Genomic DNA, 27,072 nt, shown 5'->3' with positions numbered 1-27,072 from the left:
CCATTTTCCACCATCTATGCTCTTCTCTCCAAATATATCTACATGTGTTCGTCCATCGATCGATCGATCGTCAAGTTGCAAATTTGTTGAAATGTCTTCTGTAAGTCCACTGTGAATCTTTTTTTTATTTTTTTCATTTATTTTTGTTAAAGTGCTGCGAACCATGGTAAGCTGAGTCCCGTAAAGAACTGGATTTTATGCCTGATGCTTTATTTTTCATGGACTTACTAATTAGAAAAAAAAAAAAAAAAGATTGGCACCAATGACCCACAGCTGGGTTCTTAAACAAGGTGCTGCAGGAGTGTGTTCAGCTCACTTTGCTGCAAGACACCAAAGCACTTACCTCGAGCTTCTGAAATGGACAGAAACAAATTGTGTACCAAAATAATGCTACATTCATTTGGCTTGTAGATGCATCTCACTTTCCTGATCTTACTTTTAATCAAATTTAAATGAGCTATTTTTGATCTTTTTTAAAAAGGGCTTAATCAGTGTTTTTGGTCCAACACAATCCACAGAATACCGTGTAATGTCATTCATTCATAAACTCTAATTGATGTTTACTAGATGAAACATTGATTATTTCTGGAAAAAAAAATAAAAACTCTGAGGCTTGAAGTGATTAGCTGTTGGTACTAAGAAAGGATTTAATCATCTTTTTAACATATTAAATTGGAATTTGAATTATGTCTTAAACATGTAGACATATGATTCAGTCCAGTGCACTGAGTTTGACATTTTTATCTAAACCTCTCTCACAAATTTATCAAATTATTACATTCAATTTTCAACTTTTGTCACTTAAAGCACTGCAATATTGATGATGTACTTTTAATAAAAGCTGATTTTGGCTATCACACAATCACTTGCTAAGCGTCCACTAAAAGAAAATGCCTGGCTAGTCATTCTGGTTATAAGAGATGATTTAAAAAAATGAAAGTTTGAAATTGCAAATTGTTTAAAAGACACTGTTAAGCTTCTTTCCTGTTGCCTGGAAGTCAAGATGTTACCATGTGTGGTGCACAGACATGACCCTGAAGTTTAAAGCAAATGGACAGGCATGCTAGATTTACACGTGTACCTGCCTGACTGGGTTGTACACACTTAACAGACAACCAGATCTTACCTACTGTCAGCAGTGTTTTCCTCCGTTTTCTAAAATGCCATGTGCAGTTTATGTTGCACTGTTGGCGTATGTGTGATTGTTGCCTGTTATAAACTGAAGGTGAGATTAGTGTTGCTGTACATTAGCTATGCACAGTGAAGGACCTTGAGAGCATTTTGGTTAACGCCATTACGTCATTAAATATATAAGCATTATTATATCTCTGTTGTGCTTAGAAGACATGCTTTTAGCCGTCCCTGGGGGATAGATTTAGGGTAGGTACTGTCAATCAGCCCAACACACAGGAGCTGATGGATAAATTGCCTTGAAATTTGACTGACACTTGCAATCCTCAGAGACTGAATCCAAGGAACTTAATAACACAAGATAACTTCAACATTAGATTAAATAAAGCACTGGTACTAGAGGTGGAGAAGAGCAAAAAGAGAGGATGAATAAATAAAGGCTTTCACATCTCAGACTCTTTCAAAAGGGCAAGCAGTAAGGATAGGATGGCAAGAAAATTATTTTTTTTACTTTAGATATTTCAAATTTTAGTCTTACTTCAACTCGATGCTTTAGACTCACAAGATATCAGATAATGTTGGAACCCGGTGCTCTTGTTTTTGATCAATTTTACAAACATAGCCAGAAGCCTGACTGTGATTTTTCTAACAGCCAGTCTTTGTAGGGTGCTGAAAGATCTAAAGTTGTGAGTGTCAAAGTTGACTGTCTTTGCAGTATTGGTATAAATAAGAATCAGTTTGATTCAGAAGCTGCGTAGCTGCACATAGTTTATCAAGAGAAGTTCTGCTTGTTAATAATGAAACGATGTTACATTAAACAAAGTCTAATATCTGTGTTTTATTTAAAAGGTATGCTCAAACTGTGTTTGTGTATGATCCTAACTTGTCCTTGTATGTATATTTTTAGCTCCCTCCTCCTAGGATGATGGGGCTGATTAGTACTGCTGATTAGGTATTTATGAGGCTCTAATAATCAGTAAGATAAATACCGTAGATCTGTGAGTGCGTTGTTTTACATTTCTGTTACTCAAGTGAGGGAGAAACACGACTTGCACATTAATAGTTCATTAAAGGTCCCGATTAAAACATGGTTTAATATCCACCTGACATCAAAGCATTGAGAGATTATTAGTTCATGCATAGAGATTAAATGGATGTTGCCTAAAGAAAAATACTTTTTCTACCAATAAATCCGCTAGAGATGGGAATCGGCCAAATCTCCTTGATCAGCTCTGATTGTTGATCAGGGAGGGTTGTTCGGTATACCGGTACTAATTTGGCACCGGGGTATTGCGGCATTTAAAACGGTGCGTTTGGATGGGACCGGTACTTGCTGCGCCGCGAATCACACACGTGTAAAGCTGCCGCTGATTCTGCCCAGGTCTACCAAGTGGGATGTTAATATAATAATTTTTTTTACTGAATCGTCGTTGCACTAAAATAAATCTCTCATCATTATCAACCTTTTTTTTTACCAGAATAAGAATCCTTGAGATCAAAGATCTTTTATAAGATTGTCCTGACAAAGAGACAGTTAAACATTTAGTTACCAAAAAAAAAATCAAGTACAATATCAAAAACATAGTTAAATAAAAACCTGCTGTCCTGAAATCAATTTAAAGAGAGAGAGAGAGAGAGAGAGAGATTTTTTTTTTCTGGTAAAATCAAGACTTTACTCTCGCAAGATTGTGACTTTTATCTTCTAATTAAAAACTGTCTAAGTATGGCCCGATCCATGCACTTTTGACTCGGTAATGATATTTTGTGTTCTCTTTACATGTTGGTATCGTGACAACAATATCAGCAGGTCAAATATTAAAATTTCTATATCTGTTGACCGGGGTTGCCCTCTTGTCCAGCTGCTGCTGGACCTCATGGACCTTTCCTGCTTAAACCACCCTGTTGGTATCTGTAGTTCAGCATTTAATTGGTTTACATGCTGTGACAGAACTGTGTAATACACAGTTCTGTCACAGTTGTGATTAATTATGCATCTTCCCACCATGCTCCTCAGTCATGTGGGGTGCCACAAGGTTCCATTCTTGGATTCTTCTACGTATGAGACATATGTGCTTTTGGCTAATTATGTTCATGAGCTTTGGTCTAGATTTTTCTTTAGTCTAGATTTTATTGTAATTGTGCTATACAGCCACATAATTGTTTACATGTGAATTTAGATGGTACTGTACACAATTGGTTCATTTGATTAAGAGCTCAGTTCTTGAAATGTTGCGTGGAAGAGTAATGTAATTTAGTACAAAGAGAAAGTTATATAATATGCTTATAAATGCACATTCAGATGCAAATATTGTTTACCATATGCTTACCATATCTTTGTTGACAAGCATGGACTGGCCACCGGAAGGTGGCCAAAACCCTTTATTATTATAAAATGAGGATGAGCAATGTTGTATTTGTTTTAAATTACAGTTAATGGGACAAGGAAATGTGTCAAATTTTGAAATAGGAAATAGAGCTACTTCAGTTATTCAGTTTTATTTGCACGTGCATCCATCAATTAGTTTTGGCAGTTTTACCAGTAGCACCCTGGTCAGATTTCTGCTGACTTGTAGAGTAAAGAAAACCACTCTCTTTTAAGATTTTCAGACTCAATCAAATCACAATTATAAGTTATTAATTAGCTAACATTTTTATTTTCTATCAATTATATTTTACAGGAATAACAACAATAATCCATGGTCTCTTACATTTCTGCTTTTACTAAATCAGTTTTATTTGGTAAAAATTATGTTTTAAAGAAGACAGTGTTGTAATGACATAACACCTAGCTCGCTCTATGACTGAGAAAAACCAAAAGCAAAAAAAAAAAAAAAAGTGAGAAGAAAATTGTGAAAAGACTTTTACACAGCACTGTACTTTCATGGTACAGAAAAGACATAAATGGAGCTTTACATTTGTTAAGTTCTCAAGACTCACCTTTCGAGTGTAATTTACAACTTACCTGAGTCAGACCAGTTAGGGCACCATTATTATTTTTTTTAGATTAAAGGTTGTTTTTTTTCCTCTCAACTCCCAAAGTAGACTCTGTCCTTGGCTCACACACCTCTGCTATCGATTACCAAATAAACAAGGAGAGATGTGCAATCCACAGACTAGAAGTTTCCAGATATTCTTCATGGAGAGATTTTCCGTGCCTTTCTTTGCTTTTCCTCGCTCTTCTTTAACTTCGTTGACACTGCCTCCTCAGTGTTCCCTTCCTAATGAAAGGGAACGATATAATCTTAAGGCCACCTCATTAAAACCTACTCCCAATTAACTGTAGTCTATCACCTGAGGGAAGGTTGAGGAAATGAAAAACATGTAGTCGATTGGAGATGATATGTCAGTGTAGCCGATTAAATGAGTATATGCTATTTATAAAACGTTGAGTAGTTTGTAGAAACTGTGAAGGAAGAGGGCAGTTAATAAGGAACAGTTTAAGGATAAGGTCCTGTTTTAATGACGTGTCTCAACTTTAACAGCCACTCAGGAATGATTAACGCCTCACAAGAGTGTGAATTCCTATAAGATGCATCACGAGCCATCATTACCTTACTTTTGATATAACTCAGTGCTGGAAGAAATGGGCCAGCAGCCAAAACAGATCCATTCTGCAGATGTTGTTTCCTTTTGATGAGATGGTTATTTTTTTTTCTGTCTTGACCATTAAGATTTAATGAGACGGTTTGCACATTTTCTGCCGCTGTCCATAAACATGTTTCTTTTCAATTGTTTTTGAGAGTAGGATAGCATGACAAGCTCATCTAAAGGGAATGACAGACGAGAGGACTTCCTGTGCCCCGTCGCAACACTATTCACAGCACCCTGTAGGATATAGAAACGTATGCATCTTCTTGTCATTTTAAGAGGAAATGAGTGCTCCATAGATTTGTGGCTTGTTAAAACAGGATTCTGATTCACTGCTGTGGTTGACTCCTGCCCCATATATGTGAGGTGGTCAGATAAACGTTCTCAAGAGTCCCGCCGTTCCTTTCTACTGTTCATTTTATTGTTCATATTGTGTATACTGTATACCAAATCCACCTACCTCATGTACATATTACAGTATTACCTCTGCTGGAGGTTTTCTTTCCCGTTAATGGGGAGTTTTTCTTTCCACTGTCGCTCCATGCTTGCTCAGTATGAGGGATTGCTGCAAAGCCATGGACAATGCAGACGACTCTCCCTGTGGCTCTACGCTCTTTCAGGAGGAGTGAATGCTGCTTGTCAAGACTTGATGCAATCAACTGGGTTCCGTTATATAGGACATTTTTTGACCAATCTGTATAATCTGATTGAATATGACTTTTGAAAGTGCCTTGAGATGACATGTTTCATGAATTGGCTCTATATAAATAAAATTTAATTGAATTGAATTAGTCCTACCAACCAATCACAAACGCAGACCCAGGAACGCTCTGTCGCCTTCAAAGAGTTCAGAGAACAGTCTTGCTGTTTTTTGTTTTTTTTTTTAAGTTGGTCGAATTTTAATTCAGTGTTTGTGTGTCCTTTTATCTAAAAATATCTCAGTAAGAAACAGCATAAACTGGCCAGGGCTGCACTTAAAATATATGCTTTGATTTTTTTTGATAATTGTAGAAAAAAAGCATATTGATAAAATAAAACTCTTTATGAATGGATTTCAGTATCGTCCAGCACTATAACACAGTACATAATTCTCATTCATTCCAGCATTCCTGCACTCATCACAGCGTGGATATGTATGTTTGTACGTGTATATGCACCTTTATACATCATTTCCACCTCAGACATGTACATAACAGCAATGGGACCATTTACTCCTGCATCCTTTGCGCTCTGCTAACCATTGCATTATCTCAATCTGTCTGCCTATAGTGTGTTCATAATGTTTTCTACACTGCAGACTGTGATTGGTTTTATTACTGCATTATTTTGTCATTATAATATTGTATAAGTAAGCACATCGTGAGCGTTGTACAATCCAGAGTGAAGCTCCTCGTATGTGTATACATACCTGGCAAATAAAGCTGATTCTGAGTTCAAAAGATGTTAACATTTATACCGAACAAATAGCAGGATCGTATTTCTTCACATACCATTGTGTAACCACTGCTATTGTCTGCTTTAGAACATATAACTATCTTTTCATGTATGTAAAGAAAAGCATTTAAAAAACACCTTAATGTGAAATGTGTGTTTGAAATGTCTAGGGCAAGACTGAATGCTTTCTGGGACTAGGTTTCACTTTGCTTACTGAAAAAAAAAAAACAACTCATTGCTGTTTTTCTTATTGCTATGAAGATAAACATGAACAAAACACTAATAAACCGTAAACACAAAGGCTGATGGGAATACAAGACTGAATGCATTAGCTGTGTTTTAAGTGGAAATTATTTTAACCTTCAGAGAGCAACCCGGGAGTTTAAAATCCCTGAGAAAGAAGGGAATGTTGACTCTGATTTCTCCTGACAGTCTTCTGTCCTGCATGCCCCGAGGGAGGCAGTGCACTTGTAGCTGTGTGTGCCTGGGTGCATGCATGTTTGTCACTGTGTATGCTTGTTGGCGTGCCAGCACTTGTTGGTCTCGCTAACTCCTCAGGTCAGTGTTCAGAGCATATGTCCTTTGTCTCATTGGTACCATGATACGCAGCTGCTGAAATCCAATTGATGTCATGAATATATTCCTGAGCATAAGAAGGCTGTCCCTTGCCACAGACTGACAGCCCTTTGCACAGTAGTCCTTTAATATTTAAAATCGGATGAATAATAGTGATGAATATTTGCTGTTTGGTTTAAAACTGAAAGCGGAGAAGGAACTTTTGTTTGCCACTGCATTGCAGTCTCATGGGGTCCGCCTGTCTTAAATGCTATCTTATTTGCCTGTTATTTTCTGATGACTTTATCAACCTGTCTGTAGTGCTGGTGTGTGGAAAAAGCACTTCTTTAGATGCTTATTTCCTATAAATAAACAGTGCACATGACTACGATGACCTATTAGAAGACTTGACTCTTTCAAATCCTAGATTCTAATGGAAGATTGGTCTTTTAAACAATAGGCGACAAACAACTGTACAAACTGCATGTTAAACATGTTATGTTTTTAAACAAAACATTAAGAAAATTGTATTACTAATGACTCTCCAAAACTGATTGTGTGTGTGTGTGTGTGTATATATATATATATATATATATATATATATATATATATATATATATATATATATATATATATATATATATATATATACACACACACACACTCGCCAATTGTTTTATGCTGTAAACCTGTTGGTCGTTATCACAAATAGCCATTCAGTCAATCATACAGCAATAACTCAGTGCATTTTGACACCTAGACGTGGCGAAGACTACCTCAAATTGATTATCAGAATGGGGAATAAAGGTAATTTTAGGTGACTAAACACTACATGTTTGTTTGCACTAGATTGCCTGGTCTGAATATTTCAAACTGTGGAGAATGGTCTACAAGAAGGGTCTACAACAGTTTACCGAAAATGGTCTGAAATAAAGAAGATATTGAAATCAGATGAAAACTGGCTTGTTGATGTTGAAAGAAAATGGGCAGACTGGTTTGACATAATTGAAAGTCACATAGCGACTCATTACAAGCAAGGTGTGCAATACAGTATTTATAAATCCACGTTGAACCTTAAAGTAGAAGGGTTACAGCAGCAGAAGACCATACCAGGAGACAGTTCGGTCAACTAAAACAAATCGAGTTTATGATCCACACATACTCGGTGAAATAGGACAAGAACAGATTGGAAACCATTGCATGGTTTGATGAGTCATTGAACAATTTTAGCTGCAAGATTCAGATATGGGGACAGACTTTTATGTAAATAATGTGAACGCATGGATCCATCCTCCCTTGTATCAATAGTTCAGGCTGATGGTGGTTTAATGCTGTGGAAGATATTATACTGCCCTATACTGTTATTATTGAATATTGCTGATCATGTCCATCCCTTTGTGACCTCTGTATGCCTACTCTGTTTCCCATTTTTCAGAGAAAGGTGTCAGTGAGTCATTACATAATTATGCTACCGTGAAGTATGAAGTCATGGATCACTACTTTATAAACAGTATAGTCCTAGACACACTTAAAAAAAATTACAGATTAAATAAAACCGACTCTCCTTATATTACATTTAATTAAATGCAAATAATTAGGGCAACCTATAGTTATGGCACCAGATATTTTTGTTAAAAATTAAATAACTTTTTCTTTTGTTAGACCACTTAATTAGTGTACTCAAACCTTTAGGACGTTTTTTTTTTCTCCCCACATTTGTTTGGATTTTTAACATTTTCAGTTTTAGATTGTGCTACTAAAATAAATGTTGAACATATTGTTATGCTCTTTACACATCCTTTTCAGGAGTATCAACAATAATTATAGGAGGCAATGAATTATTTTTTTCCTTGTGCATGCGTGGGTTCTCTCAGTGTACTGTGTCTTCTTCCCACAGTCCAAAAACATGACTGTTAGGTTAATTGGCCTCTCTAAATTCTCCTTCGGTGTGAGTGTGTGCGAGAATGGTTGTTTTTCCTGTCTGTCTCTGTGTTGTCCTGCGATAGACTGGCGACCTATCCAGGGTGTAACCCGCCTCTCGCCCATTGACAGCTGGAGATAGGCACCAGCAACCCTCGCGACCCCACAAGGAATAGACGTGTTAGAAGATGGATGGATTACTTTTTTGCTTTCTTTTATAAAATTTAATTTAATCTTGAGCCTAAAATATATCCATACAGAATTTGCTGTCTAACCAACTGTAGATGCAATAAGTAATGTCACAAAAAGGGGTTCAGTAGGCCTTATGTCTACCATAGGAAGGTGAGGGCTGCTGTCAGACTTTACCAAGTACAACTGCTCCCATATTTTATGTATTTATGCCACTAAGAATCAGGTTAATCAGTTGCTTGCTTTAATTGTCTATCATACCACTGTCAAAATAATTTCTTCTCAGTTACTTGCTGCTCATATGCATGAGAGGCACTTTAAGAGTAATGAACAAACAGCTGATTGGAATATAAATATGGATGCATTTATCTGTGCTCCTGTTTTCATCTTTGTCAATCCCCAACACCCTGCTGTTGAATACAGAAAAATGCCAGAATCTGCATTTAAATGTAAAGCTATTAATCTGCATATTTCTGATTGTTATTCAATTAAGCTGGCTGGTGTTATTCCTCCACCGCCAGCCAGCAGCTATGTTGTGCAGTGGAACGGTGTGTGGTAAAGGAGGAGGTGTTTTGTGAGACAGTCATGTAGGTCTGAGTATTCTAAGTGGACTGATAGGATCATAGAGTTGAAGGTTAAACAATTAAGCAGGTAGGACTGTAAGTGAAAGAATGCAGTCATCATTCCAATATGTTTTCTACAGTAAAATTAATATGATGGAAATCTGTGCAGCAAATTAAATAGATGGAAGGAAAATCTTGACTTTAATTAGGATCAAAGAGTGAAGTCAGAGGTCAGATGATCTCTGAACTGCTTCTTCATCTCTATAAAGTGCCATCTGTCCTATCCATGGTTTGATGTCTTGACATCGTCTGATAAAACCATGGTGAGAAAGCACAAAGCAAAGTGTATTGTGATTTTTCTAGAGTTACGTCATTGGGAACTACCTAACCAACTAGGCAGATTTCTTTCTTTTTTTTTTTTTTACCTGTTTGTGTAAATTTGCTTTTGACAATTTAAAAGAAACCTGCAATTAATTAGGAGCATTACAGCAAATGTTTGAATGAGATGGATATGCAACATTAACAGCAATCAGATAGCACTCAGAGAATTCAACACCACAGAATTTAAACTGAAACTTCAAGCAGTTGAGTGCAGCTCAGACAAAAGAACAGAGAAATAGTTGGGATTGCCTTTTTGAGCATTTCTACTCAACAGCACAAATTTAGTTTGGCTAGTTCAGCTTAAAATATTGTTAAACCACCACTGATTCTGACAGAAACTCCACCAAAATTGACTCCTAGGCTGATGAAATTGCCATGGTAATAGCCTTGAGTTCTGAACCTCCTGCTTACGTGCAGTTTTGTTCCTCAGAACTCAGTTACTGTTCATATAAAATACAATTTCATAAACACGTTTGACTCATGGCCGGGTAAAAACAGCGCTGAGGAGGGGCTTACCACAAAGCTTTGGCACTCCAGATCTGCGAGTGAGTGAACAATAGCAGTCTTGGTCAGAAACTTCAGCCTTTTTCCCAAAATTATAGAATTGTCTCACATAAGATGTCAAACCAGAGATTACCCGGCATTTTATTAAATCTAATATCTACTCACTTTAAACTCTTTTAATGTAGTACATAGAGTTAATTGGTAATTTTAAATAAACATGCTGTAAATGTAGTTTTCATGTAAGCAAGTTTATTGTTCAGACTACTGAACCATTTCCCAGTTTTGCTTTGTGTGGAGTATAAAACCTAATAGGAGTTGTTAGCTTGGCTGAATTGCCAACCGTAGCATCAAAAGTGGCACCCATTTAGTTTCATGACTGGTTTTGACAACCAGAAATGTTTCCAAACAGCCTAATTTGCTCTCCTTGTAGGCAGGGGTAAAGTTGTAATAACCTTTCAGCTAACAGCAATATGTGAGGGAGGGGCAGTGCTGCAACTTCTCTGGTCACACTGGCACTCTGTCAGAATGGGTTTAAATTTGTAATCTTTTAATACAATTTTATACCTTGATTCCAGGAAAGTTTTATGGTTAGATGAATTCATTTTTAGACTTTGTGTTGAGGAGTAACGGTTATCCAGTTTTTCCCAGAAATTTGTATAATCTATGTAATTGTGGTATTAGTTGTATCATGCAGTGGGGCTGCCAGATAAACTAAACTGCAGAGAAGAGATGGAGAACAAGCTCAGGTATATCATAACCGGGGAGTACTAGATGTTCCAACTCGACATTGACCGGTATGCAGTCATCTGAGCTGCTTACGAAATGGACAATGGTGATGTGACAGAAATATATGCAATGTGTTAAAATGTCTTTTGCACCACAGAGGCAACCAATGTCCTGCAAGGATTGTGCCAAGTTTGCTGTTGGATATCAAAACTTTCTAGTCAAAAAGCATCTTGATGATGGCCATTTGACCGATGATTAAACTGTAGGGATTTATTCAAATTAGTTCAAATGCTTGCAATGTTTTCCTGCATTTATTTTAGAAATCTGTGATACATTAAAGGTTTTGTTAAAATCTGATCATTTAAAGCAATTCTCACACAGACGGCACTTTGGGGGAGACAATGAAAGCTGCCTTTTTTAAGTCTGAGCTTTCAGTGTATTTAAATTTCACAAATGAATGCTGCATTTACTTCTCTTTATCTTTCTAAAAAATGTTTTGCTTTTAGCACACTATACCCATGCAGGCCTCCTAATCTTATCTTTCATTGAATTGATATGCGTCAGTCTTTTTTGAAGGTGTTTGTGTGCATCTTTTACTTCAACCCGATCAGCCTCAGGAGAGAAGTTATTATTGTTATTCAGGCAGTATTCAGCTTCTTGGCTGAATGGAGTCACTATAAAGCGCCGCCTTGCATCTCAATTCAGAAAGTATTGATTTCCGTTAATTGGATAGACAAATGAAAACATAATTTGGATAATACTTCGTCTCTGTGTTGAGGTATTTCCTTGCATTTCGATCACAGGTTTTCTCATTGTAGTAAAACCACTAAATCTTGAGGAAATATGTCAAAGTTCGTCTTAATTTTTTTGCCACTTAAAAAAGCTTGATGTTGCCTTGTGGGTAAGACTTGTGATGTTTGTTTTTACTTTAATGTCACTTTCAATGTTTTTGCAAGGCGACATTTAGTCAGCTTTACAGTTCTGTTGGTGCTTGAAAAACACACAGTAAACAGAACCTTGTTGATTTTCATAAAGGTCAGATATTGTTTAAAACATTTTGTGTGGAAGTGTGAATATGCAATTTAATATTGATAAGGTCAGTATTTGAATAGAGCTGAGGTTTCCTTTGACCTTTCATTAATTTTTGGAGTTTTCTTTAACAAAGAAAAATAAATGTGAGCACGTCTCATGTCTAGTTGCTCAGACTTGTTTAGGAGAGACACCGATGTAACGTCCACTTGTCACAGTCTTCTAAAGATACATGTAGATATTACAAGCATTCATTTTAGAGATAAGCAATTGGGATAACCTTTGTAAACTTTTGATAAAGGTTTCTTTTACAAAACAAAAACACACTAAACAGGAAGTGATGTTTTAAAGCCCTTTGTTGTTCTTCACCTGCTTGTATAGCTGACACCCTAGAGCAGGGTAGTTCAATTACAAATTCAGTCGCCCAAAATTTAAAATCTAAAGGTGCGTTCACATTGAGAAAGCTGAACTTTTGTGTCTTGCCGCAACAACCAATCAGGAACTGGATGTGGCTGTGATGTTGTGTGAAGGACTGCAGCGGAGACGAAGATGTTTTCATTCAACATGAGAAAAAAAGCTGATGGTAACGGTCTGCTGTCAGCCTGAGTTGTATCACCCAGCCAATTATTACTATCAAGACAAGTCCAGAAATGACCAAGCCTGGAGAGAAGTGAGGAGGCTGGAGTAGCAGTTAAGTGAAAGCGTCACTAGATGGCGCCATTGTACTGCTGTATTTCTGGCTGTAGATGTGGATCCAAACAGCCGGCGATGTCAGCTGAGCCACAACAAGCAAAAGTGCTGACATTGTGGCGCCATTCATGTTCAATGTGGACTTTTGTGTTTGTTCATTTCCTTAATGTAACATCAAAATGTGCTTAAAAGAAAATGGTCAAGCTGTTCTTGAACCAAACACACTATATTCTTGCACTCTTTCCATCTGTGATTTCCAGAGCCGAAAGTGAAAGTCTATTAAAACAGTAGCAGTGCTTCACAAGAACTCAACAGAACGTAGGGTGTTTGCATTATATTTTCTTCTGAAATAACAAATTCTGTTTCGTCCATATTTGGTTCCATCTGAGCCTTTCACAACTCAAGTTAATGTAATCAAAAAGTGGACAATATTGGCAGTTTTATAGAGATGATCTTTCTTTTTGGAATTAAATAAATGTCCTCACCATCCCAGTAAAGAACATTTAACCCAGACTCCCCTGCAACCTGCACATACTTAACCAACCTATTCAAGCATTATCTCTTTTACATGATTGTATTCTTTCTTAGCTTTTTTTTAGTGCACCATGCTGATAAAATGAATGTTGATCCCATGTACAAAAAAAATAACTGGCAAAGTTATATTTAATATTATCTTTTAGTTCATTGGTGAGAGAACTGGCTGAAGTGATTTTTGTGGGGAACGAGAGCAGTGACTTTTGGCTCACAGGAAGTTGATGCAATCTCGAGGCAGCGATGAAGAGTGCCGTCAATCAGGAAGCAACAGGAGCTGCTTTTTATTATATTGTGGCTGTATATGTGGATCAAAACACACTGAGCACATGGACTGCTCCTTTCAAGTTAAGGAACCGGCGCACAATGAGAACACACCAGAACCTTACAGGCCCATTACTGTGAAGCTTATGAGCTATGGTGAGGGGTGATTGCAGATCCACTAGTTCAAGCATGAACTATCAATTAGGAAGAGACACTTTCCTTTGCTTTGGTTGGACAGGTCTCCATTTAGTGAAGCTTTAAAAGGCTCTCTGGCCAAGCTCATTACCTTCGTGGGCAGAACAAGTTTATCCTGTCGACCAGCAACGTTCTCTTTCAACCTTGGGATGAAATCTGTCATGACATCAGTTGTTTGTGAGGAAGATGAGAACACTGTGGGGAAAATGGAGCATTCTGTCGGTGTTCAAGCCGGTTGCAAAAAGGTCCAGTTTGACTCGAGAGGCACGTATCTGTCCCACCATATCAATAACAGTGTTATCTCTGCCGTGTAATCCCACATTTAAGTCACTCAAATGCCCCAATATGTCACCCGGGTTGTCATCCAGCATGTAACTCTTTTGGACTTGCTGCTGCAGAGGGAAACTGTTATCTCCTGCCTGAGATCAAAGAATTGTTCCATTGCTTTGACTTTGGAAAGCCACCTTACATCATTGTGCAACAGCAGGTCCTGATGCTCAGCAGACAATTCTGTCAACCGCTGGTAGAACACGTCGCATCGGAGGGTTGAAGTAGAGCAGATAACATTTATTGTGGCCATCAGATTGCCTATGGTAGTTTTAAGTTGACTGCTTAGTTTTGCACTCAACACAGTCTGGTGCACAATGCAGTGCAGGGATGCAGTAGGAGGTGTAATAGCAAGCTGACATGCAGCCAAAACACTTATTCTTTTAGTCATGAATGGAGCCCCATCCGTTACAATAATGCACACATGCTCTATATCCAGATGGTTCTTTAAAAAAAAACAAAAAAAACTGACAGCTTTTCAAAAAGGATCCCACCTATTGTGTGCCCATCTAATGGCTTTAAACCCAGCAGTTCTTCTCTGAAAATGTTTCTGTCAAAGAAACATGCATACACAGCTGGGCTGTGTCACTTCTGTCTGGGGATTCATCTACGTCTACAGACGTGACACCGGGCTTCTCTCTGTTCTTTAAGTAGTGTTTCAAAAACAACTGTGGCGAGAAGTTCAACTCCAGCTATATTTGACGTGTCTAACAGGGGGAACATTGTCAATAACAGATGCTACACTTGACTTTAACCTTCTCATCAATTATCACTTCATCCACAATGGCCAATCTTCAGAGTTTCTGAGTCTGGAAGTGGCCACTTCTCCTTCGCCAGTATCAATAGAAGGAAGCTGCCGGGACTCGCTCTTGTGCTGTGCAAGTTCATACCGTCATTGCGCATCTCAGTGTGTGAAACTCTGACAAATTCTCCACTTTAGCTGCCCTAACCAGGGATTCCCGAGGAGACTTAGTTCAAAAAGTACGGTGTTTTGTATTGTTGTCTCTTTAAGCATGGCAATGCATTCATTGGATATTAAGCACATTGGTTTGAAGTTAGACTTATCTGTCCATGGAAGATTAAACTGGTGGTTTTTATTATCACATTTTTGCTTTAGAGTAGAAAAAGACATGATTTTGACTCTTGTAGCTAGGGGTTGCTATTGTTCACTCTTCCAGCAGATTTCATAAAGCTCCGTAGGTGGGACAAAGCTGAAGTAAACCCTGCATGCACTTGGCTGTTGCTGGTGTTGCATTCAGGGTCGAGCACAGTGTGCGAATCTTTCTAAAGACATCTTTGTGCTACTGAGTGTTTTTTTTTCTCTCTCCTGAGTGGCAGGGATTTGGCTCCCACACTGCAAAAACGGATCTAAAATAAGCTGGTGAAGGTTCTCAGTCATCCAGGTCATGGTCATTCCAAAAAAAGTAAAAAACAAAGCAACTGGACTTGTTTTCCGTAGTTGAAGACGTTTCGCTTCCTCTCCAGGAAGCTTTCTCAATTCAAAAAGTCTGGAGTAATATGGAGTACCAAAGCTTGGTACTCCACTTTGTTTTTTACTTTTTTGGATCTAAAATAAGTAAAATATTCTTAAAATTTGTGTTTTTGTCCTTGATTTGAGCAGGTAAATAATATTATCTGCCAATGGAATGAGTATTTTTACCCCTAAAATAAGATAGACACCCTGCACTTGAAATAAGAGATCACTTTTTCCTATTTGAAGTGCAAAATTCTTATTCCATTGGCAAATAAGACTATTTACCTGCTCAAATCTAGGACAAAAAACACAAATTTTAAGAAAATTTTACTTTTTTACATTTTTAGTTCAGTTTGTGCGCTGCAGGAAGTCCTGGGCAGCTAGAAAGTTGCTTTCGGGTCACTGTGTGTCCCGCGGGCTGCCGTTTGACTAGGCCTGCCCTAGAACCTCATATTTTTTGTCATATTCTGATATAATTTGGCCACAGTGGGAGGGGAGACAGATCTTTTAAAGTTTCTCTGCAGTTGTGGCATTTGTTGCCTTGATTGTATTTTTAGTGGCTTTCAAAAAGCAGCAAAATGCTTTTTTTGTTTTTGTTTATAATAGTGCTTAAATCAGGGCTTTATTTTATAATTTGTTCCCCATTATGCTGAATTTTTTAAGTTTCTCGTGTCTTTTAGTTTTTAAATGTTTTTGTCCTCAGGATGTTTAGCTTTCGTGGAACATTTTGTGACTTTGATCCATAAAAAGTACAATATAAATCTTTTAATTATTTGTGGGTTGTTTTTTTTTATAAAGTGTTTGGCGCTATGCTATGTTTTTTTCTTTATAAAATAAATGTAACAGAGGCATTTTTACTTTATAATTCATCTTTTTTAAGGGGATCATTGTCTGTAGGGGAATTTATTTAATAAACCTGAACTCCACTGGATATAAATACGACATGCCACAATAGCCTATTTTTCTTAGCAACTTTCCAAGATGAGGAATATGAGAAAGCATTACATTCCAGTAAGGAAGAATGTTTGTGGATATTTAGAAGTCACCAAATGGCTAACAAAACATCAGCAACTCAGCTAAATGTGCCCATATCCACTTTTAGAGTAATTTAAAAATTATGAAACTGGAACTTCACTAAAGGTGACCTGGAAAGTGAAGGTTAGAGGGAAAGATGTACAAAATATATCCTGAGCTCACTAAGAAATGCAGTAGTACAACAGTTTGCTACTGTAATATAACTGTTGGGGTGTATTTGTTTTTACACAAAACATACTGTTAAAAGAAGGTGCTGATCTTGTAAACACTTATAAAAGAGTCTGGTCTCAACACTTTAGTAAAGAAAATGCATAAGAAAATATCAGAAACTCAGATGCTGTATTATTAGGAGACATTTTTGGTGACTGAGGCATATTACACAAAACTAAAGGATCTAATTTCAGCAATTACTGCGAGGACTTGCAGATACCTATAGTGCCTAATTCTAGTACCTAATAACTTCAGGGCAAAATTTCAGGTTGATCATCAAAGATTTATGGTCCTGTGGGTGGTAATGCTTTTAACCTTTAAGCAGTTGCTTGGTGGCTCATTTCCAGACTTTAAAGTGTTCAATTAACAGCCATTAAACTTCACTTGTCTTCCTTCATTATAGGCAAGATATAAATTCAAAGTCTCCATACTTTGGTTTCTGAACAAGAAAAAAATGGACCTCATGACATTCCCCTCAGCCTGAGCTGTACTTTGTCTTTAGTCCTAATTAGTAAATGTTAGTCAGAGAAGAAGCATAAAGGCATTGTCTGTGTGAGTAAATTGATGTTCTGGTTTTAACATTCAGCTTGAGGCACCGCTGTATTCAACCACAGCTTCACAGACATGATAGCACAACATAGGCTGCCATTGAATAGTAAGAACAAAAGCAACCTGGTAAGTAATATAACTCAGTTTTATCATGAAACACAAAGAGGAGTCAAAATGAACTTTGGATAAATAATGAAAAAAGCATATGCTGCTTCTTCATTTTACATTTTTATTATGGTCACAGGAAATAGTTTTGAGCATTTATCTCCCAAATTAACTCAGATACTCCCTCTACTTGTTTTTCAGCTATCTTTAATAAAGCCATTTTCATTTATATATGGCTCAATATTAATTAGACTTCAGCTGAACGTGTCGGTGGCTTGTCTGAATTGCCCTGCCATTATCTTTCCTGTGACATTCTGCAACAGAAATCTGACACGGTCAGACACTCACCTATACAGGTCTGTGCAGAGAGAGCCTTAACTGCTGCAGGAAAATAATTTTTACTTGTACATCCAGGTTATGACAAAAGCCTCTAAACTAATACATCCCAAATAAATACATTTAGATAAAAAAGATCAGATCTTTTGTTAGATGTGTTGAATTGTTAAATGATTTAGTTGTAGCTTTACAGGAAGATGGTAGATGATCGATTATTAATTTTAGAAAGGTGCCACCACACTGTGTAATCTCTAATAAGTTGTTCCTACGCAGCCCAGCCAGCAGTACAGCTCTCGTACACCTTGGTACGACCAATGCTGATTTTAGCAAATTCTAATTGAATTTAATTTAGGTATAGATGTAGGGTTAGGGTTAATTCTTTCATTTATTATGTTATCATTACAAGTGACGTTACAGTGGCTGTTTTGGAGAGCAGTGACTGTAAAATGGGATTTCAGTAACATTTTATGGTAATATAATACAAAACATGTAACTTTATTTATAAAGCCATCCATCTGTCCGTCCGTTTTCTTCTGCTTATCTGGGGTCGGGTCGCGGGGGTAGCAGCTTCAGTAGGGAGGCCCAGACGTCCCTCTCCCAATTGTCAATTACACAAACAGGTTCTTACACATTTTGTGCTTCTTTAGATTCCATTTTTAAAACCTCAATGATATTGAACATGTCTAACTTTGGGAGGTATTCTCTCAGTAGCATCTTCAACACTGAAGGAGTGTTGTCAAAGACACCTGCTACAGCTTAGAATGGTGTGTTTGTGAATCTGTAGTCTATTACAGAGGGGGTGTTAAAAACTTTTCTTAATTCCTAACTGTAAACATGAATCTCAAGATAAATTCACATTGAATATACAGAAACATATACGTTTCCAAAAATCTAGCAGCAAATCAGACATGTGAGAATATTCTATGACCAATAGATTGAAAGCTGCAAAGGATAAAACAGCAACTTTGCTTCTCCACCCTGAGTCTTCCTGTTGTCTGCTGAGGTTTTTCTCTCCGTTGCAAAAGACATACCTGTGTGGAAGATACAGTTTCCTTCGTGGAAGCTTTTAACAGGTTGCCTTAATCATTATACATCACACTCAGGCTCGAAGTAGCGTTGTTTTTTGTCACTAACAATTTTTGCTTCTTAGGAATGGTGTATTCACCAACCAAACAAAATTTCATTTTCTTTTCTTTCTTTTTTTCTTTTTTTTTTGTATGGCTTATAAAGGTTTTTTTTTTTGCTCGCCTGGGTTTTTTGTTTGTTTTTACTGTAACACTGAAGTATTTGAACTGAAGCTTCAGCTTTCTAATAACATTTTTATTTACCACAATGCAGTGGATGTGTTGTTTTGAGTAAAGAATAACTTCATTATGATTTATGCACAACAGCAGCTGTCTTTTTAAAGGCAGTCTTGTTAAGTCATGCAAAAGCTTAGGGTTTTGGTGGTTGATCACTGGTGAATGGGTATAGTAGTGCAATTAAACATTCAAAAGGAAAAAATGTCAAATATTTTCAGTGCATAAACATATTTTCTGCCAGTTTATGGGGAAAAACACATCTACAAAAACACGTGTATGTTAGGTCTTGAAAGTTTTATTGATATACAGTATATATTTATGACTATACTGTACGGTCTAGTGTGGTGCAGATGTGACAGCCCGATTGTCTGACTTTACTCTGCCTTTGATGTTTCACATCTCATGTCTGTAAAGTGTCTTTGTCTGAGAAACATGGAGTATTGCTGCCTCAAGTTTGTTTCTGTTACAGTATGTGAAACTGAGTAGCTTTTGTTGTACCATCTGTATCGGTTGGCATGCATATTTGGCCACTTGAAATCAAACACTGAGTGGGAGCTTTAGCACTTCAGCAGACTTTCAGGCTGTTATCTTAGTCTTCCATTCCAACTGACTGTGGGGGTCCTCACAGTTAGCTCAACCCTCATAGGCCTGCATCAAATAGTCCACTGTGTCTTGCACACGCCCACTCATAACGCCGTCTGTTTCCGAGTACAGACTTTCACATCAAGGTGTTTCAGAGTCTTGAGATCTCCATGGTAACTGGTCGCAGTGTTTTTCTTTGTGCGTGATCAATGTTTCCGAGGCCCCGGCAGTCTCTGGAGCCTTGTGCACACTTGTTTGTTTGTGCACCTGTGATGAGAGTAGCAAGTTTGAGGATGTGGTGTAGCACTCCAGCAGCCACACGGGGGAACGGAGCACACTAGGGATTATACAGGAAAAAGAACCATGGAGTGAGGGGTAAGATGAAGAAATAGGAAGTTAAGTCAGGAGGAAAATTATGTGCTGAGGAGCGCCTTTAAACAGCTTCCATGTGTTGTTGTGGCCGGAGTAATGAAACCAGTTCTTAATGAGATATTGAACCATGTGGAAAGGTTGACAAACACAGACGTGACGCATCCAAACATAGTGTTTAGCTGATATGTTTGTCTAATCTTTGGCTGACAGGTATTTAAAAAAGAAAACAAGGTTTGTATAATGGCAGTAGTATAATCATATTCCATAAGTGATGATATTATTGAAAAGTTAATTTATTTAATTAGCTCAATTTGAGTATTTATCAAACCATCCTAACTTGTTTTCTTTTTATAAACACAAGAGCATCAAATACATTTCTGAGAGCAATAAAATTGTAACCTAATAATCATTGCCAACTAAAGGAAAACTGGAAAATTTTGATCAATACGGTATTGAATTAGGTATTTGTGCATTACTGCTTTGTTTTGTTAAAAGTAAGAATTGTTAATATCTGCTTAGAATGAATCTCTTTAAATGTCTGCAGGAGGTCAGAATTGGACAACCTAGATACTTTTATCTCGAGCTTTTCTACTTGTTTCTTTTTGAAACATAAAAACAATAACATTATTAAAATGTGTCAAAAACAACTGCTTGTTAAAATGGAAAGATGTCCGTAATTTTATAACACCTGTTAAAGCTTATCCCGGCTCCTAATAACTGCTACCAGTGTTCAGGTTATGCTGTTTACATGCAATATCAGGCTTAATAAATGGTTCAGTTGAGGGCTCTCCAAGGGATACTCTGACTAAATTATGAGAATGAACTGATCTTCTAATTAACAGACATGGCGTTCTATCACAAGAACTGCTGCTTTTTCAAGATGCTAGAAAGGTAGGATTTCTTACAAGACTATTACGCTGAGGGATTATTAGTGTTTTTGGAAAGCGCTGATTAAAAAAAGAATGGCAGCTTTATTTACAAATCAATAATTTTGCTGCTGCGATGTGAGACAAGCTCTTGGAGCTGCTTTGAGTTACAAGACGTGATGTCAGCTTTCAAGCTACCTCTTCATCTGCATGCCAGAGAAAGCATCATATGTGTAGGATGCAAATATTTTAGTATCGAGCTTCGCATTTTGGCTCACAAGACTGAACGACACTTTTTAATTAAGAAGCCCCTACAAATGGGGTTTAGTTTAAAACGCTTACCGCATAGCCGCGACAAATCCAGCTCAGGTCTTTTGTTGCATATCATCCTCCCTTTCCTTAATTTACTGTCCATAACGTTTTAATTTTATACTTGAAAAGGAAAAAAAAAACGGTTATAGAAACAATTATAGAAAAAGGACATTGTCAGATTATCTGACTTGGAACTACGTGTCATAGAAAGCTTACAGTTGTACTAAACTATCCTTAGGAACAAAAATACTATGTCTCAAGTTCTGCAAACATGCTGTTCTTTTCCTGTCACGGTTGTGCTGATGATTTCTAGCTGATATTCAGCATAGTTCTGCTGCTGCTAACATCATAAGTCAACCAGTCCAGGTTGTCTGGCGTGCTGTTCTCCTCAAAGCTCAAAAACGACACAGAGCCAGCTGAGATTAGGCTATGTTTGGACTGAATGCTGATTGGTCAAAAGTTTGCATGGGTCGAAAGTATTCAACTTCAACCGATTTATCACAAAACATTTCAACAGTAGAAATAACAGGTGGAAAATAACAACAGCTGCAGAGGACAAAACCTCTCATCAGGTAGCAAGTCTTCACAAGAGAGAGGGAGAGAGCAAAGCTACAGGATTCGAGTATCATACACACCGTGTACAGCTGTATGGAAGATAATAGATGCTTTATTATGCAGCTGTATTACAAACTACTGAGAAGGCACCAGGCTGAATGGCTGAGGAAGCACATAATGTGGTGTGCTGGGAGATGGAGTCTTGGTATCCGGACAATTAGTCTTGTATTGTTTAGATTGGACCTGTATAAAGCACCAACACTACTACAGTTTTTTTTTTTTTTACATCTGCATTCACAACAGAAGCTGCTTTCACACTGGTTCCTTACTGGCCATGTGTGCTGACATTTAGAAAAACGCCTGTTATGTTGGTCTAAACATCTGGTAATGTTGGAACATTTTGTGAAACATCCGGTGCGATAATGACTGAAGTATGTGTGCTGCTTCTGATACGCTCCCATTTAGCGTAATGCGTGTGTGTTCAGTTCAGCTTCTTCAAATTACCTTCTAGGAATATTCCTGTGCTCCATCAGGAGGGTAGATTAAGTCACAAGATGAGTCAATCACAAATTGAGGAATACGTTTACGTTTCAGTATAAAGAATCCAGCCCCCTTGATGAGTAAACTGCTCAGCTTAGCATTATTGGGTCATCCCTGTGCTGTTTGAGTCAGCGTTAATTCGATTTAGTAGTAGTGATGCATATTCAGGGATGAGATGAGAGAATCGTTCAGTATGTCCAAAAAAACAGTAGCAGGCTGGTTTCTGTTAATCAAATAGTGTATGCTAAAGTGTGAAATGTATAGGAATCCGACGTTTAGCTTATTGACCTATTTTTAGATACAGAAAACACAAACACTGAATTTAAACTCAACCCTTTATTCAACCAACTTTTTTACCAAAACTACAAGTATTTTAAAAAGCGAAAAAGAACGTGCGCTCTCTGAACTCTTTGAAGGGGGCGGGGCTTGGCGACGGGGCGGGGCTTGGTGACAAGGGAATTCCTGGGTCTGCGTTTGTGATTGGTTGGAAGGATGTAATGACTGTAAAATTAACCTACATGTCTAGACTGCCAAAGGAAGGAAAACCGTTATTCTATTGAACTTTTTATTTACTCTTTTTTTTTTTCTATCATCGATAAATGACTATTGATCGATATACATTGTTTTTTAATTATTGTCAATTATTGAATTATTGTCAATTATTGTCAGCCTTAAATTAAGGCAAACATTTTCAATGATTTTCTAATTTGAAATGTACCTCTTATATGAAATGGGAATAAAAAGCCTGTCAATTGTTACCTGATACCAAGTGGCAGCATCTAATGTCACTTGGGCATGCTTCTGTGTTGCTGAAAAATACTCTTTACAGTTAAAGTGCACCATAATGTTATGTGGTTGCTTCGAATCCACTTGTTAAAATATTTAAAGCATGCATTCATATTCAGAGCAAGCTAGAAACGCCCCACACTTCTGCTCTCTTGATAATCCTTAAACAGGTCAAATTTTATGTCAGTCACAGACGTCCCCAAAGAGCCTTTACACTGGCCTTTAGCTAGAAATTGTTTTTCTTGTGGGATAAAAGGAAAGAACTAAAGGGGTAAAAAAAAAAAACAATACTATTAATAGTGTAATAAATTAATGGCACATTTAATTTCCAAACTCAAAAATGGATTTGTTAAAATTCTCTGTAATGAGACAATAAGTCTCATTTAAAATTAATCATCTTAGCTAAAAGGTAATTAAAATTGCACCACAAGTCCTCAGAAGTGCAATTTCCCTCTTGCTGCTTTTCAGTGGAAGCTAATTGTTTCATTTTTGTACATATTTCACAAAACGGGGAGAAATAGAAGAAAGGGAAAGTTGTTCTGTCGGTGGCTTTTAAGCACTTTGCACACCGCATTTCCATACCCAGTTAACCATTGTGCACTCAGCTAGCAAATGCCATTAGTTCAGGAATCCCGTCCTCTCACCCATTAGAGGTTTGTGATGGGGCTCAGCTGAGTTCTCCGTTTCAGCTTCCTGCAGTTCAAGTTGGAACAAATTTCCAATGCTAATGCTGAGTCAGATGTAAAAGCAAATGTAATTTTCCAAAGGTTGTTCCACTCGAGACCACACTCACACGCAACAGGTAGTCATTTATTTATTGTGTGTGTGTGTGTGTGTGTGTGTGTGTGTGTGGAGAGGCCGCTCTCTGCCTCGTCTGATCTTTTCATTTCTTACTTTCTTTTCTCCTGGCCTTTGGATTACTTTCCTCTGCGTTTTCTCACGACCTGCTGTTCTGCCTGATAAAAGATCTCCGTCTCTGAAACACGCTGAAGCAGGACATCTCTCAGATGTCTCAATATGTTTCGCAGTATGTCATGGGACTCTGCTCCTCGCTACCTTTCCTCCCTCCCTGCACTGCTTTAATTACTTTATCCCCCCTCTGTTTCCCCTCATCCCTTTCTCCTTCACTCCATCGCCCAGAGCTGCTCCTCATTCCTTTTAATTAATCCACACAGATTTCGACACCCTTCCCCTGCTGTGGTTGTGTACACACACAACACCACACAGATGCACACATAACGTCTCCCCTTAGACGAGCACAGCTACAAGTGATCTTGCTACATTTTAAAAGTTGTGGTAGACGCCTAATTGTTGGATATTCTGTTGGATTTTGATGCAGGGCTCCAATGGAAGCATGCAGCTCATGGAAACGGAGTTCTCTAAAACTCTGGGAGAGATGGTGAACCTTCATCTGCACCACCAGAAGAGCATCCCGGCCTTCCTGTCCGCCGTGACCCTCGACCTGTTCAGCCGACAGACCGTCTTCTGAAGAGTTTGGCATCATAGATATAACAGGAGATCAGTTTTTTTTTTTTTTTTTATGGCTGTGATTATCATTTGCCTTTTTTAATATCTACATTTTTGTCACCTGTCTCCCAAAACTCTATATACAACATTTCATGCTGAAGTTCTCTGCACTGCCAGCCACTAAAACTGAAGCTTCTTATTAAAGCTTCTGAAATAAAATGTATATTTTTATTGAAGTTGCATAATCCAGCCAGAGGCACAATTATTGGTACAATGCCTTTAAAACAAATGTAAGATTTTTTTTTTTTTTTTTTTTCTTCACTTTAGTTTTTAAATTTAATTGCCCAGGAACTTCAAATTACTAATCCATAGCATCATGCTTGCCTTGGGTTTAAATAGGATGTGGCACATTTCTCTTGTCCATGTTGGCCACTAGGCTTGAAGTCAAGGCAACTTCAGATTTGTTTTTATTCAAAATACGGTTTATCTACCAACAGGAGGTTACATGGAGTAGTTTTTGTTTGATAGGAGGTCCTAATCTGTCATATTTCATTAGACTCGCATATAAAAACTGGGATTAGGTTTGGAAATAGGGAGTAATATAACATTTGGAAAATATGCAATTAAATAAAGTATTCATCTGCTTTGATCCTTTTTATGACCTTTTATTTCCATAATTCCTAAAAAATACTTAACTATTAAGAAGAATACAGTGACATGCAATGGTTTAAACAAAAGAGCATGAAATGGGCTGTTACAGGTATGAAATCGACATAAATTAAATGGATGTACAAATTAAGAGTGTAGGCGAACTGACCCGGACCTGTTTGGTCAGGAAAGAACATAACCCTTTCTCCCCGACCATCACCATTTACATAAATATGTAAACATGTTACATCTGTTAAACTCTGTTGGGACTTTAAAACTGTGTGTAGGCCAGATGAGTGTAGAATGGAGCAATTCAGCAAATAACGCTTGGGGGTTTGTTTGGAGTAAACTGGATGAATATGTGGAAATGCACATAATAGCAATAGTTGAGAATGGTATAGTAAAGGATCTGTGATACTCAGGACCATTTTTTTTTAATCTTCCAGAGCGTCTAGGAATCTTGTTAGCATGCATGAATCATGGACTTTTAAAATATAAATCCCATTAATTCAACTAGGAGACTAAAAATCAGTTATTTGCTCTTCCAGCAGGATGATGATGATCCAGATATACACAGAAATGGTTCACTAGATACAAAATCTTGATTTATGTTAATTTATGTTCAAGATTCAGATCTTGTAGAAAACCTGAGGTGAGCTAAAGAGACGGGAGAGCAATAATTCACCCGACCCCCTTTATTTTGTTGAATACAGGAGTTTGTTAAATTGAGATTTAAGTTCTTAATTCAAGTTTTATTTTAGTGTAAGACTATCCTGCTGCCATATAATCTGATTATTTAGTATTTTGTTTTTTTGTTACACCTCCTTTCCAGAGCTGCCTACAAATTTGTCCTGAACTCTATGTCCAAGTTGAAGAAAAATATTACCTTGATGCTATTTGGCCATTGATGTTTCAGGATTCCCATGATACTATCTTCCCTTTCAACATAGTTGAAATTCAAACTGCTGTTTGCACGCCAGGCAAAAAGAAAATATAAAAAAAAAATCAATATTTGATTCATCTTAAATCTGCCAAATTCTAGATTCATTGTATTTAATCAGAGCAGGCAGCTTCATGCGCTCAGGCTGGCAGTATTTGTGTGGTTTTATTGTCAGCAGAGCAGCGGTATGCCCTGTTGATTTCAGTAAGCTGCTTATTTCTTTTTTCTCCCCTCGTCTCTTTCGTTATTATCCCAGACTGTTAAAAAAAAAAAAATATTAAAATATAATTATGACACCAAATCATCGAAGGAATATATAAATTCGGAATGGAGGGAAATAGACAGAGAAATGCTAAATTTGCCCTTCTTTTTTTTTAATGCGAAAGCTTTTGGCGAGACAGTGATGAGGTGAGTCACTTATCAGGCTGTCACCGGAGTGCTGTGTCGTGTAGGCGGCATGAATCTATTTAACCATGTCTGCTTTTAAAGTGCTTTATTAGTCTAAAGCTGCAGGTTGGTTGGCATTGTATTCTCTCCAAACTGCACCTGCTGCGTTCAAACACCTTCAGCTTGCTCCACCAGGTTGTCCATGGACACTCCGGTCACCTCTGACGGTTTAAGCATGCACATTTGCGGCAATGCTTCTGGTGCTGTTTGGTTATTTCCGTCTCGCGTGAGGGCTTTGTTTTATTACAGCGCTACCTGCTTCGCAGAAAATGTCACCGGTTAGGACTGGGCTTAACTAGGTGAACGCACACATGTGAACGGCAGCAGGTAGCTTTTATGTTTGACATTTTAGGATTTGTTGAAACCGAAATTGCCGTTGTAACACAACGAAGAATTAGGGTTCTAATTTGGTTCAAATGAACTGTGAATAATTGGTGTTCTAGCTTCTGTTAATGATGGTGCTCGAGGATAAACATGAGACGTTAAATCTTCAGGTAATAATGAACTGAAATGGTAGAAA

General features: G+C 37.5%; 1 protein-coding gene across 1 annotated transcript in view; it reads left to right on the top strand.

Moving 5' to 3' along the window:
- LOC118563208 (mitotic spindle assembly checkpoint protein MAD1-like) overlaps positions 1-25,171 on the top strand; it is a 65,581-nt gene extending 40,410 nt beyond the window's left edge. The window contains exon 7 of the mRNA XM_036137422.1: positions 24,390-25,171. Within this exon, the coding sequence (XP_035993315.1) occupies positions 24,390-24,539 (150 nt within the window). The 3' untranslated portion in view covers positions 24,540-25,171. The remainder of the gene's footprint in view (positions 1-24,389) is intronic.
- The last annotated feature ends 1,901 nt before the right edge of the window (positions 25,172-27,072 follow it).

This window comes from Fundulus heteroclitus, chromosome 5 (assembly GCF_011125445.2).
Source record: "Fundulus heteroclitus isolate FHET01 chromosome 5, MU-UCD_Fhet_4.1, whole genome shotgun sequence".
Classification (NCBI taxonomy): domain Eukaryota; kingdom Metazoa; phylum Chordata; class Actinopteri; order Cyprinodontiformes; family Fundulidae; genus Fundulus; species Fundulus heteroclitus.
Note: the sequence above shows the minus strand (reverse complement) of the source record. Positions and strands in the feature narration are given on the sequence as shown.